The following is a 15,765-nucleotide window of genomic DNA, read 5'->3' on the forward strand; positions in this document are numbered from 1 at the left end:
GCGCGGTGGGGAAAGACCACTGTGTAAAGTCTGCCTGCCTAACGAAGAACAGGGGGCCCATGCAGTCATTTGGGCCTGCTGACGCCTCAGCTAAATATATGGGCATATGATTGAAAAATGTACAGATCTGTATAAAAAAATGATAAATTCTGATCTCTGTCTGTACATGTTTACATATGTATGGCATGACCATCTGTACAGACCATCAAATTATTTTATGAATAAAGTATATTTTTGAAATAAAAAAAAACTATGTTACCAGCTAGGCCATGCTGTAGTCTTGACACTGGATGTCAGTTGTGCAGTTTTCAACACTAAATCGTCAGATCATGTCTGTTACTGATTCACTCCCAGCCAATCACTCACAGTAAATTCATTGGTTTGTAATTTCCCTCCTATTCTATTTTTGAAAAATATCTTTTTGGAAAATTGAACATGCCTTCATTCCATTTACATGTATTTTCCAAAGCGATTTCCCCCTTTCCATCTGTTTGCACTTCAAACCACCAGCAGAGTAAGTCATATGAAACCATATGTTCAGCTTTGGAATTTAGTATTTTATTAATGAACATATGTAATATTGCAATCTTTCAGGTGGATCTGTTTTTATTGTAAGATTGTTTTACAGATTCAAAGCACATAAACCAGCACGTTCCACACATGAGAACCAATAGGCTTTAGGAGAACCCGGTGAGAACTCCAGGATCATAACCAGCCAACAAAGACCACATCCCCACAAGGGGGAGCACTTATACCTAATTTATTGGAAATATCACCCGTTACAGGCAAATGAGGGTCAGTAGGTTACATTGTAATTGAAGTGATTGTCATTTGCTAAATTCACCTCCAATCCCAAACACTGCAATCCTATCAGATGAAATCTTCAATGAGTGAACCCATTTGATTTGATAGATGAAGGACAGAAGGGTCTGTTTCTGTGCTGTACATCTAACAGTATGACTCTAAGTATGCCTTTTTGGAAAATGTAGGAGGCGTCGGACTCTCAGGGGAATGTAGTATGAATAGCCAAGTTTCTGATACCGAGACTGGCTTTAATGAAATGAGGCATACGTCGGGTTCTAAGCAATCAATTATAATAGAGGACTCTCTAGTCAGAGGCACAGACAGACATTTCTGCAGCCGGCAATGAAAAATCAGAATGGGATATCTCGGAGAGAGTGCAGAATTTCTCAAAAAGGAGTGGAACCGGCAGGAGGTTGCTGTGCCCACTGGAACTGACGACATAGGAAGGGAAAATGATAAGACTCTGAAGGGAGAATATAGAGATTTTAGGCAGGAATTTAAAAAGGAGGTCCTCGAGAGTAATAATGCCTGGATTACTCTTGGTGCTACAAATGCGTGAGGGTAGAAATAGAAGGATAGAGCAGATGTATTTGCCCTGAGGAGCTGGTGCAGGGGAGAAGGGTTCGCATTTTTGGATCATTGGAGATTTTTCTGAGGATATGATCCATATAAGAAGTTTGGGTTGCACCTGAATTGGAAGGGGGCTAATATACCGGCAGGGAGATTTGCTGGAGCTGGCTCAGGAGGATTTAAGAGATCACGGAGATAGGAAAGACATCAGTCTGAGACTGGTACAGTTGGGAAAAGTCAGGTCAGGCAGGAAAAAAGCAGCGAACAAGGTAGGATAAGGGATAGCATTACAGCTGTACTGAGTGAGGATATTCCCAGAAATACATCGAGGGAAATTATTTGGGTGGAACTGAGAAATAAGAGAGGGACCAGCACGGTGTACATCTTTTCAAACATCTGAGCAATCCGCAGTTAGAAATGTTCAGTGTGAAAAACTAAATGGTGATTTGTCCAGGCTAAGGGTCCTTGTATATATTTCAAGGTCTTTTGATTTGTGATGTTAATTGAATCCATTATCAAGAGTGTTGACAGAGGCGATTCCATGATCAATATTGAAATTATATTTTTAATTTATATGTCACTGTTTTCAAACCTGTTTTTCAGGCAGTAAGTTACTATTAGGATGCATTGATTGTGTTTTTGCATTGGAAAGGATATCAGCTACAACACACAAAGAGGAATAAATATTGTGATTTTGTTGGTACTGAGACAAGGGAAATGTTGACCAGATCTGTGTTTTTGCTTTAAAGAAAGAGGCCATGTTACAATTTATCTCGAGCAAACAGATTGCAGCTTGGCTTAACATCTAATTCTGAGATGGAGAAATGGCCCAGATATCAGTTGGAGCACTGGAAACTGAGCTCTGTATCAGGACCAGGTGGAATCCCAGATATGGAAAACTGCAAGGAAACTGCCTGGGAAATTGTAGATTCTTATCAGCAACCCCCCTGCATCAGGAATCCCACCACCAAAATTATCTATTAAATGCAGAGCATTCAAAGTATTTCACTTAAGTGTATTTCACTTAAGTGTATTAGTTGGATGGGGAAAGTTAATGAATTAGAAATGTAATGTAATTCCAGAGTAACCATAAACTGACTTCCCTGATTCACCATTCACCCCTAGCTATACCACCTGACTAGCGACCCCCCCCCAACTTGGCACCTTCCCCACCTGGCACTCAAACCTCCTATACCTGCCTTTTCACAGAAGCTGCAGGGTTGCGGCATATCCTCGTTCTGTTGTCTTTCCCTTAGGCATCTGTTGATGAAATTGCGAGGATATCCGTTTTTTGTGAATACCTCTTCCTCTTTTTGCAGTGCTGGTGTGGAAGAGGAAGAGGAACACCTATACAAGGTATTCGCAAAAAACGCAACCCAAAGGACTAGCCACACTACCATACATCAAGAACATCTCTGAAATGACAGCCAGTCTACTGCGACCACTAGGACTTATAACAGCACACAAACCAACAGCCACACTCAGACAACAACTCACCAAAACGAAGGACCCGATACCCAGCATGAGCAAAACTAATGTAGTGTACAAAATCCCATGCAAGGACTGCACAAAACACTATATAGGACAAACAGGAAGACAGCTAACGATCCGCATCCACGAACATCAACTAGCCACGAAACGACACGACCAGCCATCCCTAGTAGCCACACACGCAGACAACAGGCCACTATAAATGATGGAGGAAACACCACAGAAGCGCTTCACAGGAGGCTCCCAAGCACTGAGGATGCCACCTAGACAGGGGACGAAACGTTTGCAACAAAAACTTCCAGCTTGGCGAACAGAACCACAGCAACGAGCACCCGAGCTACAAATCTTCTCACAAACTTGGTAAATCTTAATTGGGGGGTTTTATCAGACTATTATTATAGAAGGGAAAGTAAAAAAAAAGTTAGAGAAGTAGTTGTTAATTATTTTCTGTTAGATTTTTTAAAAAAGTTGTTAATTTTAACTTTAAATGGTGAGCTTTGGGATGGTTCTTAACTTCTTAAATTTTAACATTACCGCACAGGGTAAATCTTTTCTGTGTTGCTGGTTTAAATGAGCTGGGAGGGTTGGTTTAACCCCGTGTCATAACTGCAGGTACTGCAGTGTGTAAGTGGAAGAGGTTTGATGTCCCTTCAGCACTTGTGAGCTAACTTGGATATCAGGTATAATCCACACTCCTGAAGGAACCGGGTGGGAACTGTACATGAGAAATTTGGAGCTCAGTCCCAACGTAAGCAAGTAGAAACAGAGTGGCAATCTGTCTGCAATTGCTGCTCCTTGGAATATCTGGGACAATACTTCTGACTGAGTTGAGCTGACATTTCCTGAACTCAAACTCAGGATATATGCATTGCCAGTAAGAACGGGATCGATCACCTTGAATAATGCTGACCAGTTTGCTTGCAGTTAAGAATCAAGCCATTGATATGGGACTGGCATTGCAGACAGGCCAAACGTCAGGATGCCATGACTCTGTCTCTATAAAACATTCCTCTGTAACCAACTGAGCTTCACTGATGCCCGAACAACTTCGTGGTCAGTTTTATTGACACATGCTTTTATAACATCAAGCCATTCCACAAACAATACACATTTTCCAACTGGTATGGTGGAAATTGAATTCCATTGATGTTCCCTGGATTATTATTCCAGACTTTTGGATTATCAGTCCAGTAAAGTAACCACAGACACAGTAATTTGTTTAAATGAAATTCATATTGAAACACAATTATAACCAACACCAATCATTTGTTCTAGCTCAAGTAAACCCTTCAGAGCTGAAAATGTGTTGCTGGAAAAGTGCAGCAGGTCAGGCAGCATCCAAGGAACAGGAGAATCGACATTTTGGGCATAAGCCCTTCTTCAGGAATCCTGAAGAAGGGCTTATGCCCGAAACGTCGATTCTCCTGTTCCTTGGATGCTGTCTGACCTGCTGCGCTTTTCCAGCAACACATTTTCAGCTCTGATCTCCAGCATCTGCAGTCCTCACTTTCTCCTCCAAGTAAACCCTTCAACCTATATAGAATCACTCTGACCTGAAGAAACAAAATGCCTATGAAAGCAAATTGTGTCTCAGTAGCCTTTAATGTATTTACATTCTGGATACCTGTATTCAAAATGAGGATCACAGGATTGATGGGATTTTAGTAATTCCATAAGCTGATCAGCTGCCTGCAGGGTAATATTGGCTGAGAGCAACTCATCACTGCAGAGCCTCAGAAATGTGTTGATTTGCTTCTGGAGAGCTGGAGAAGACCTGAATTTGTCTGTCAGTAGGTTCGCGAGTATGTCTTTGCACACCTTGATGAAGTTTTGTGCCTCACTGATCTTCCCACAAGGTGTAAGTTCCATTTCACAGTTGGAAGCCAAACAAGAGAACACATCTTTTTTCCAATTTATTTCATGGACAAATCCTTTATCTGCAGAAACATTGCATAACATGTGAAGAAATCATAATGTTTGATAAAATTTGCAGTAAAATAATTGCCAGTTAAAATCTGTTGAGCTTGTGTTTAATGGTTTGAATGAGCACAGTTTGGAACAAAGTTAGAAACAACTCTTCCATGAGTCAAGAATCTTTAGTTCCACAAAACCAGCATTTCTATGATCACAGATTGTGCATTCACAATGGTTTATAATGTCTGCACAGTATTGCACACAGTTGCTGGGATATTGTCAGAGTCGTGCTGGCCTAACTGCAGCTCAGAAAGGTGAGGATAACTCTGCCTGGACTGTTTGCTGGAACCATCGCTGGATTGCCAACACTTTACAGAGGGAGAGTTCATCTCCAAGATCTGGCAGGCTGGCAGCTCTTCAGTAACCATTGCTGGGGTTGCAACCAGAACAAAACATTGTCACTGGGCCCTCCCTTGGTGAGGTGAGAGCTAGACGCTATCCTCGCCTTGCCACTGGCAAAACCCTGCAGTGGGAACGCACTAAGCACCTGACCGCAAGCCTTATTCCTGACCTTGGAGATCTCACCCACAGGCTCTACCATCCCTGGGCAGTGTGCCAGGAAATAACAGGGGAGCTAGAGGCATTACACAATGGGTGGGACCATCTAAATTAGGAATTACAGAGACATGGGTGCAGAAAAATAATTGGAACTTGGAATTAAACATTGCAAAGTATAATATGTTTAGAAAATAGAGTAAAAGAGGAGGTGGGAATGCTTTGTTTATTATAAAATCACCGAATGGTTATAGAGCAGAAGGAGCCATTCTGCCTCTCATGTTTGCACTGGCTCTCCAAATGAACCTTTCACTTATGGTCGTTCCCCTGCTTTCTTCCCAGAGCTCTGTGCATAATCTCAATTCAATTAATTGTCTAATTCCCTGTCACAGGTCTCAGTTGACCTGCCTCCACCAGCATTCAGAGAATGCATGTTCTGACCTTAACCATTCATTGTGCTGAAATGCTTTTCCTTCTGTCATTTCTGCTCCGTTTGTGAATTACTTTAAGTCTGTGCTCTCTTATTCTTGATTCATCTCCTGGTGGGAACAGTTTCTCCCTTTTGACTGTCTTGGCCTCTCAAGGTTTTGAATATTTCTATAAAATATCCCCTCAGGTTTCTCTGCTCCAAGGAGAACAACTCCAAAGTTTCTAATTAATCTTCGTAACTGAAGTTCCTTATTCTCGTCACTATTTTCCTGTGCTATCTCCAATGCCTGCATGCCTCCCTAAATTGTAGCAGCCAGGTCTGGGCACAATACTCCTGCTGAGGCTGAATTAGTGCTTTATACAAGTTCAACATAAACTGCCTTGCTCTTATCATCTTAGCCCTTAGTGATAAAGTTTGGGTGAAGATTTGTAGCTCGGGTGCTCATTGTTGTGGTTCTGTTCGCCGAGCTGGAAATTTTTGTTGCAAACGTTTCATCCCCTGTCTAGGTGACATCCTCAGTGCTTGGGAGCCTCCTGTGAAGCGCTTCTGTGGTGTTTCCTCCGTCATTTATAGTGGCCTGTCCCTATAAAGCATTCTTCCTACAAAATGAATCACGTCACTTGCATGTATGTGGGAAAATGTGAGATTATGCACTTTGACAGCAAGAATAGAAGAGCTGAATATTATTTAAATTTTAAAGACTAGAAAGCTGTAAAGAAGAGAAATTTGGGAGTCCTCATGTACAAATCACAAAGAGTTGGCAAACAGGTTCAGCAGCTAATAGGGAAGGCAAATAGACTGTTGACTTTTATTTCAAAAGGGATGGAGTATAAAAAAAAGAAATATTGCTGAAACTATATAAAGCACTAGTTAGATAACACCTTGAATATTGTATATAGTTTTGGAGCCCTTATCTCAACAAAGATATCCTGGCATTGGAGGCAGAGAAGGTCAAATGTTGGAGGGATTTTCTGAAGGTGAGGGGTTGAGTAAGTTGAGCCTGTGCTCATTGGAGTTTAGAAAAACCTAGAAGTGACCTAATTGAAACATATAATTTTTTCAGGAGCATGACAGGGGAGATGTGGAGCGGTTGTTTCCCTTGTGTGAGAGTCTACCACCAGAGGAAATAATCTCGGATCATTTAAAACGAGGTGAGGAGGAATTTCTTTTCTCAGAGAATAGTGAATCTGTAGAATTGTTTACTGTGGAAGGTCATGGACTCTCTGTTTATGGGTTTATTCAAGGTTGAGATGACCAGTTTTTTTTTAATTTGTAAAGGGATCAAAGATTCAGGGAAAAGCCAGGGAAGTGCAATTGAGAATGATCAGATCAGCCATGTTCTCATTGAATGCTACAGCAAAGTTGATGGGCTGAAGGGCCTACTACAGCCCCTACATGGTTGATCCTATGGTAAAGGCATAAAGGACAATTGAGGAACAAGGCGAAGATAAGTATATAGACTGTAGAGGAATGCACACTATGAGATAACACAAAGCATTTCGGAGAAAAATCAAAGCAATTTGGGTGCAAAGAGAAATTTAAAAAGGAAGAAATTTATAAATGTTTCAGGCTTTAAGGGACAGACAAGATCGTATAACTGTAATGATGGAGAATCTTTTGTGTTTGCCAGTCAGATCAACTGATATTGAATGATGAGCTGAATATTGAGAAATATATTGAAGATCTTAAGAGGATGTAATGAATAAATGTATCGGATAATAAGAGAACATATTTGGATGAATTGCTGTTATGCATTTTAAAATAATCTAGATAAGAGATTAGAGAAAGGTACAATGTCAGAGGATTGATGGATTAGTCATATAATTCCTATATTTAAGAATGATAAGCATATGTCCAAGGAATTATAAACCATTTTCTGGATGGAGGTTTGCTCGCTGAGCTGAAAGGTTCATTTTCAGACATTTCATTACCATACTAGGTAACACCTTCAGTGAGCCTCTGGATGAAGCACTGGTGGTGTAGCCTGATTTACTATTTACGTGTTTGGCTTTCCTTGGGTTGGTAATGTCATTTCCTGTGATGCCATCATTTCCTATGGTGGTGTCATTTTCTGTTCTTTTTCTCAGGGTTGGTAAATGGGATCCAAGTCCATGTGATTGTTGATAGAGTTCCAGTTTGAATGCCAAGATTCTAGGAATTCTCATACAGGTCTCTGTTTGGCTTGTCCTAGAATGGATGGGTTGTCCCAGTCAAAGTGGTGTCCTTCTTCACCCGTATGTGAGGATACTAGTGAGAGTAGGTCATGTCTTTTTATGGCTAGTTGATGTTCATATATGCTGGTGGCTGGTTTTCTGCCTATTTGTCCAATGTAGTGTTTGTTACAATCCTTGCACGGTATTTTGTAAATGACATTAGTTTTGCTTGTTGTCTGTAGAGGGTCTTTCAAGTTCATTAGCTGCTGTTTTAGTGTGTTGGTGGGTTTGTGGGATATCATGATGCCAAGGGGTATGAGTAGTCTGGCAGTCATTTCCAAGATGCCTTTGATGTAGGGGAGAGTGGCTAGGGTTTCTGGATGTGTTTTGTCTGCTTGTTTGGGTTTATTGCTGAGAAATCAGCGAACTGTGTTCATTGGGTACCCATTCTTTTTGAATATACTATATAGGTGATTTTCCATTGCTCTTTATAGTTCCTCTATGCTGCAGTGGGTGGTGGCTCATTGAAATAATGTTTTAATGCAGCTTCATTGGTGGATGTTGGGATGAGTGTTTCTGTAGTTCAGTATTTGGTCCGTATGTGTTGTTTTCCTGTAGACGCTGGTTTGAAGGTCCCCATTGGTTGTTTGCTCTCCTGTGACATCTTGGAATGGCAGTTTGTTGTTGTTTTCCTCCTCTTTCATGAATTTTATGCCAGTAAGCATATTACTGATGGCCTTGAAGGATTCCTGTAATTTGTTTTTAATGATGGCAAAGGTGTCATCCATGTAACGTACCCGAAGTTTGGGTTGGATGGTTGGCAGGGCTATTTGTTAGATTCTCTGCATTACTGCCTCTGATATCAGAGATCCCATGGGTGTTACATTGATTTATCTGCAAGTTTTGTTGTTGAAAGTGAAGTGGGTGGTAAGGCATAGGTCCACTAGCTTGACGACATTGTCCTTGCTAATGAAGTTGGTGGTGTTTGGTGTATGTGTCTTTGGTTCTTTTAATAGTGTAGTCAGTGTTTCCTTGGCCAGTTTGATGTTGATGGATGTGAACAGGGCTGTTACATCAAAGGAGACCATTATTTCATCTTCTTCTATCTTGGTGTCTTTGGTCTTCAGGAATTCTTGGGTGAGTGGATGGAGTGGTGTGAGCCTTCTACTAAGTGTTTTTGTCTTTAGTGTAGCTCCTTGGCCAATCTGTAAGTGGGTGTTCCAGGTAGTGAGACAATGGGTCAAAGGGGGGCTCCTGGTTTGTGGATTTTGGATAATTCATAGAAGCGTGGTGTATTGGATCCATCTGGTTTCATTTTTTGGAAGTTTGTATTATTTACTACTTCAGATTTCTGAAGTTTTTTGAGTCGGGCTGTGATTCGGTTCTCTAGCTATGGGGTCAGATCTATCGCCACTTGTTGTTAAGTGTTGGTATCTGCAAGTAGTGTGTTCACTTTATCAATGTAGTCTCTTTGATTTAGAATGACTGTCAAGTGTCCTTTGCAGGTAGAATAACAATTTTTAAAAAGTCTTTCTAGCACTTTCCCTTCATGTGTATTGAGTATGTTTCTTGCCTTTTTCCTGCTTGATGTTGGTGTGACTGTCTGATGGTCTGCTGAGTTTCTTCTGTGAGTTGGTTGTCTTTCAGTGTTGTTTCTAATGCTGCTAAGAAATCTTTCTTGTCTGCATCCTGGAAGAAGTAATTTAATCCTCTTGCTAAGATGGCTTTCTCAGTGTCTGTTAAGGATCGGTCAGATAAGTTTTTTTATCCATGCTTCTGTGGTGTCAGCTGTTATTTTGTGTAAGTTTGTCTAGTTTTTTTTCTGCAGGTCTAGTATTTTCATTTTCTGTGTTTGTCGCTGTCTAAAATCTATGGCTTGTTGTACTGTGTCTGTCCATTCACGGTCTGTTGCATTAGTGAGTAATGGCAGTTCGTTGTTTGTTCCTCCTCTTTAGTGAATTTTATGCCAGTAAGAGTATTATTGGTGTTATTGAAGGTTTCCTCTATACTGATGACAAAGGTGTCATTAACATAGCGGACCCAAAGTTTAGGTTGGATGGTTGCAGAGCTGTTTGTTCAAGTCTCTACGTTACTGCCATTCTTAGATGTCACAGTGGAGCCAACAAGCCAATGGGGAACTTCAAACCAGCGTCTATAGGAAAACAACACATACGGACCAAATACTGAACTACAGAAGCACTCATCCCAACATCCACCAACGAAGATGCATTAGAACATTATTTCAATGAGCCAACACACTGCAGCAGAGGAACTACGCAAAGCAGAGGAAAATCACCAACACAGTATATTCAAAAGAATGGGTACCCAGTGAACACAGTTCGCCAATTTCTCAGCAACAAACCCAAAGAAGCAGACAAAGCACGTCCAGAAACCCTAGCCACACTCTCCTACGTCAAAGACATCTCAGAAATGGGCAGCACAGTGGCACAGTGGTTAGCACTGCTGCCTCACAGCGCCAGAGACCCGGGTTCAAGTGAATTGGCCATGCTAAATTGCCCGTAGTGTTAGGTAAGGGATAAATGTAGGGGTATGGGTGGGTTACGCTTCAACGGGTCGGTGTGGACTTGTTGGGCTGAAGGGCCTGTTTCCACACTGTAATGTAATCTAAAAAAAATGATGCCAGACTACTCCGACCCCTTGGTATCATGATAGCCCACAAGCCCACCAACAACTAAAATAGCAGCTAATGAACTCGAAGAAACCTATACAGACAACAAACAAAACTAATGTCATTTACAAAATACCTTGCAAGAACCGTAAAAAACACTACATTGGATAAACAGGCAGAAAACTAGCCACCAGGATACATGAACATCAACTAGCCACAAAAAGACGTGACCCTCTCTCACTAGTATCCTTACATACGGATGAAGAAGGACACCACTTTGACTGAGACAACACATCCATCCTAGGACAAGCCAAACAGAGACCTGCACGAGAATTACTTGAAGCATGGCATTCCAACCAGAACTCTATCAACAAACACATTGACTTGGATCCCATTTACCACCCCCTGAGGAAAAAATAACAGGAAATGGTGTCACCACAGGAAATGACATCACCAGCCGCAGGAAACCCAAACATATAAATAGAAAGCAGGCTACACCACCAGTGCTTCATCCAGAGGCTCACTGAAGATGTTAGCTAGTATGGTGATGAAACACCTGAAAATGAACCTTCCAGCAAACCTACCTCCAGAACTTCAACCTGAGCTACAAATCTTCTCAAAACTCGATAAACCATTTTGCTTAACACTGGTGGTAGGAAAATAGTAGAATTCTTCCAACAGCAGAGAACAGAAGGACGTTTAGAAAGTAAACCTAAAATAATGTATAGTCAGCTTGAATTCCAAAAGAGGCAATACTTCCTAACCAATCCTGTTTATTGTTTGAGGTGGTAACAGAGTAGATATTAGTCATATAGTGGATGTATTTTATTTGGCTTTTCAAAGACTTTCAGTACTGTGCTCCAGAATAAATTAATGAATAGGTCAGAAGATGTGAGGTCAGGGGTCAAGCTGAAGAAAGAATTAGAACATAGAACATGTAACAGTACAGGCCCTTCGGCCCTCGATGTTGTGCCGACCTTTTATCCTAGTCTAAGATCAAACTGACCTACATACCCTTCCTTTTACTATCACCCATGTGCCTATCCAAGAGCTCCCTATAACCACTACTGGCAGTGCATTTCATGCACCCACCACTCTCTGTGTAAAGAACTGACCTCTGAAATCTCCCCAAACCTTCCTATGCCCTTAAAATAATGCCCCCCTTGTGATAGCCATTTTTGCCCTGGGAAAAAGTCTCTGTATATTCACTCTCTCTATGCCTCTCATTATCATGTACACCTCTATCAAGTCACCTCTCTTCCTCCTTTGCTCCAATGAGAAAAGCCCTGGGTCCCTCAACTTTTCAACTCAAGCCATGCCCTCAGTACAGGCAGCATTGTGGTAAATCTCCTCTGCACCCTCTCTAAAGCTTCCACATCCTTCCTATAATGAGGCGGCCAGAACTGAACACAATATCCCAAGTGTGGTCTAACCAGGGGTCTACAGAGCTACAACATAACCTCAAGGCTCTTAAACTCATTCCACCTGCTAATGAAAGCCAACATACTATACGCCTTAACAACTTTGAGGGATCTATGGACATGTACCCCAAGATCCCTCCGTTCCTCTACACTGTCAAGAATTCTGCCTTTAACTGTGTATTCTGTATTCAAATTCAATCTTCCAAAATTAATCACTTTACACTTTTCCAGGTTGAACTCCATCTGCCACTTAGCCCAATTCTGCATCCTGTCAATTCCCATTGCTACCTTCCATACTATCCACCATTCCACCAATGTTCATGTCATCGGCAAACCTACTAACCCACCTTCCACTTCCTCATCCAAAGCATTTATAAAAATTATGAAAATCCACATACACGACATCCACTGCTCTACCTTCATCAATATGTTTTGTCACATCCTCAAAGACTTCAATAAGGCTTATGGGGCATGATCTGCCCCTCACAAGACCATACTGACTATCTCTAATCAACTATACTTTTTCCAAGTAATCATAAATCCTGTCTCTCAGAATCCTCTCCAATAATTTACTCACCACAGGCATAAGACTGACTGGTCTATAATTCCCAGGGTTGTCCCTATTCCCTTTCGTGAACAAGGGAATAACATTTGCGACCTTCCAGTCATCTAGCACTACTCCAGTGGACAATTACTGGATGGATTCAAGGAAGTAAGCAGAAAGAGGGATAAAGAATGGTTAGGCAGAGTGGATGAAGATGGGAATCAGTCATTTTTGGTCTTAGGGACTTGTAGTCTGAGTACTTGTGTACTTGTTGTGGCTTTTGTAATTCTATACTCAATTGTAGATGGTTCATGGGAATCCTGTGTGTGGGAATGGATTACATGTTTTCGAAGAGAAGAAGGCAACAATAACTGAAAACACATGCAATAGATAGCCCTGTAATTATTGCTTAGCTGGACAAGGGTCAACATTATCGATTACCCTGCTTCAAACACCTTCAATATCCTGTTGGTTTGGGGTCTGATAAGAGAAGAACAAAGATTATGCACCTATCAGAAGGACTTGGATAATAACAGCTGAAGTAGTTTCATTCTAGTCAAAGATTTAACTCTTATGAACCTTGTGAAGACTGGCTTTAGGTGGGAGAAAGTCACAAGATTGCAGGAGGCAGAAGCAAATATAAATACAAGGGGATTGGATAAATCAATATGCCACCATATTTTCTGTCATTCCAAAAGGAATATGACCACTGACCTGAGTGACATGCATCACACCATAATCATCAGGAGTTTGATGGGGTCTGCCCATTATCTGGGAGAGTGGTGTGGTCAGTTATGAAAGTCATGAAAAGGTCTCGTTTGGAAGTTTGACCATGTGAAGATGGGTTCTTATCACATGAAAAGCCTAAATGTCAGCTGAATATACTTATAGTAGCAATATATATATGTATATCTATATATTCTCACTAAAGAAACGGAATTATGCCACTTGCTTGTTCTCTTTGCAGAATAAAACCAGGATCTGGAAGAGGCAATAGTCCAGGTTTGTAATCCTACTCTTTGTGGCACAACTATTAGCAACATTTCAAAACAGCAAACCATGCAGTTGGCATTTATTCTAAATGGTTCGAATTGAGAAACAGGATGAATCTAAACCCATGATGAATCTTGTTTAGACCATACCTAAGGATAACTCGTGGTTATGGTTGTCATATTAATGAAAAGATATAGAATAGTGCAGGGCTGGAGAGAGATTTACAATGAGGTGATTAATCATGTGATCTATGCATCAGGAAAGGATAAACAGTCTGAGTGTTCTTTTCAACTGGAAAAGGTGGCTGAAAGTAACCAAACACAGACGACTTTACCCTTTTGAAAGATTTTGATAGAATTGCTACAGAAATGATGTTTCCTCTTCAGGGGGAAAAACATTACTGGAGATCAGCAATATGAGATAGTCACCAAGAAATCTGACAGGGTATTTAGAAGAAACTTCATTAACCAATAACAAGTGAGAATGTGGATTTCATTACCAAAGGGTGTGGTTGAGACAAATGGTATAGTAGTGTTGAAAGGAAAACTAAACAAGTACAATAAGCAGAAAGAGGGATAAAGAATGGTTAGTCAGAGTGGATGAAGATGGAAAATGGAAAAATGCAGATGTAGCAGGATTGTTGTTATGGGTGACGTCAACTTTCCCAATATTGACTGGAATCTCCTTAGTGTAGATGGTTTGGATGGAACCGCTTTTGTCAATTGTGTTCAGGAGGGTTTCCTTACTCAGTATGTAGAAAGACTGTTGAGGGGAGAGGCCATTTTAGATTTGGTGCTCGGCAATGAGCCAGGACAGGTGTCAGATCTCGCGGTGGGAGAACACTTTGGTGACAGTGACCACAACTGCCTCACATTTACCATAGGAGAATGTGAGGACTGCAGATGCTGGAGATCAGAGCTGAAAAATGTGTTGCTGGAAAAGCGCAGCAGGTCAGGCAGCATCCAAGGAGCAGGAGAATCGACGTTTTGGGCATAAGCCCTTCTTCAGGAATGAGGAGGGTGTGCCAAGCAGGCTAAGATAAAAGGTAGGGAGGAGGGACTTGGGGGAGGGGTATTGGGAATGCGATAGGTGGAAGGAGGTTAAGGTGAGGGTGATAGGCTGGAGAGGGGCTGGGGGACGGAGAGGTCAGGAAGAAGATTGCAGGTCAAGAGGGCGGTGCTGAGACCGAGAGTTGGGACTGAGATAAGGTGGGAGGAGGGGAAATGAGGAAGCTTGAGAAATCTGCATTCATCCCTTGTGGTTGGAGGGTTCCTAGGCGGAAGATGAGGCGCTCTTCCTCCAGGCATCGTGTTGCCATAGTCTGGCAATGGAGGAGACCAAGGACCTGCATGTCCTTGGCAGAGTGGGAGGGGGAGTTAAAGTGTTCAGCCACGGGGCAGTTGGGTTGGTTGGTGCGGGTGTCCCAGAGGTGTTCCCTGAAACGTTCTCCCTAATGTAGAGGAGGCCACATCGGGTGCAGCGGATGCAGTAAATGTTTCCACACACACCATTTACTGCATCTGCTGCACCCAATGTGGCCTCCTCTACATTGGGGAGACAAGGCCGCCTACTTGCGGAACGTTTCAGAGAACATCTGTGGAACGCCCGCACCAACCAACCCAACCGCCCCGTGGCTGAGCACTTTAACTCCCCCTCCCATTCTGCCAAGGACATGCAGGTCCTTGGCCTCCTCCATCGCCTGACCATGGCAACACGACCCCCGGAGGAAGAGCGCCTCATCTTCCGCCTAGGAACCCTCCAACCACAAGGGATGAACGCAGATTTCTCCACCTTCCTCATTTCCCCTCCCCCATCTTATTTCAGTCCCAAGCCTCGGACTCAGCACTGCCTTCTTGAACTGCAATCTTCTTCCCGACCTCTCTGCCTCCACCCCCTTTCCGGCCTATCACCCTCACCTTAACCTCCTTCCACTTATCGCATTCCCAATGTCCCTCCCCCAAGTCCCTCCTCCCTACCTTTTATCTTAGCCTGCTTGGCACACCCTCCCTATTCCTGATGAAGGGCTCATGCCCGAAACATTGATTCTCCTGCTCCTTGGATACTGCCTCACCTGCGCTTTTCCAGCAACACATGTTTCAGCTCACATTTACCATAGCCTTGGAAAGGGAAAGGAGCAGTTATCAAGGGAAGATATTCAATTGGGGAAAAGGAAATTATGATGCTATCAGACAGGAGTTGGAAAGTACAGACTGGGAGCAATTGTTCCACAGAAAGAGCGCAGCAGACATGTGGAGACTGTT

General features: G+C 42.2%; 1 protein-coding gene across 1 annotated transcript in view; it reads right to left on the reverse strand.

The window, feature by feature from the left end:
- Window positions 1-4,330: 4,330 nt before the first annotated feature.
- Window positions 4,331-15,765, reverse strand: part of dipk2b (divergent protein kinase domain 2B) — a 39,977-nt gene continuing 28,542 nt past the window's right edge. The window contains exon 5 of the mRNA XM_043700866.1: window positions 4,331-4,802. Within this exon, the coding sequence (XP_043556801.1) occupies window positions 4,456-4,802 (347 nt within the window). The 3' untranslated portion in view covers window positions 4,331-4,455. The remainder of the gene's footprint in view (window positions 4,803-15,765) is intronic.

The sequence above is a fragment of the Chiloscyllium plagiosum genome, chromosome 12 (genome assembly GCF_004010195.1).
Source record: "Chiloscyllium plagiosum isolate BGI_BamShark_2017 chromosome 12, ASM401019v2, whole genome shotgun sequence".
NCBI lineage: Eukaryota > Metazoa > Chordata > Chondrichthyes > Orectolobiformes > Hemiscylliidae > Chiloscyllium > Chiloscyllium plagiosum.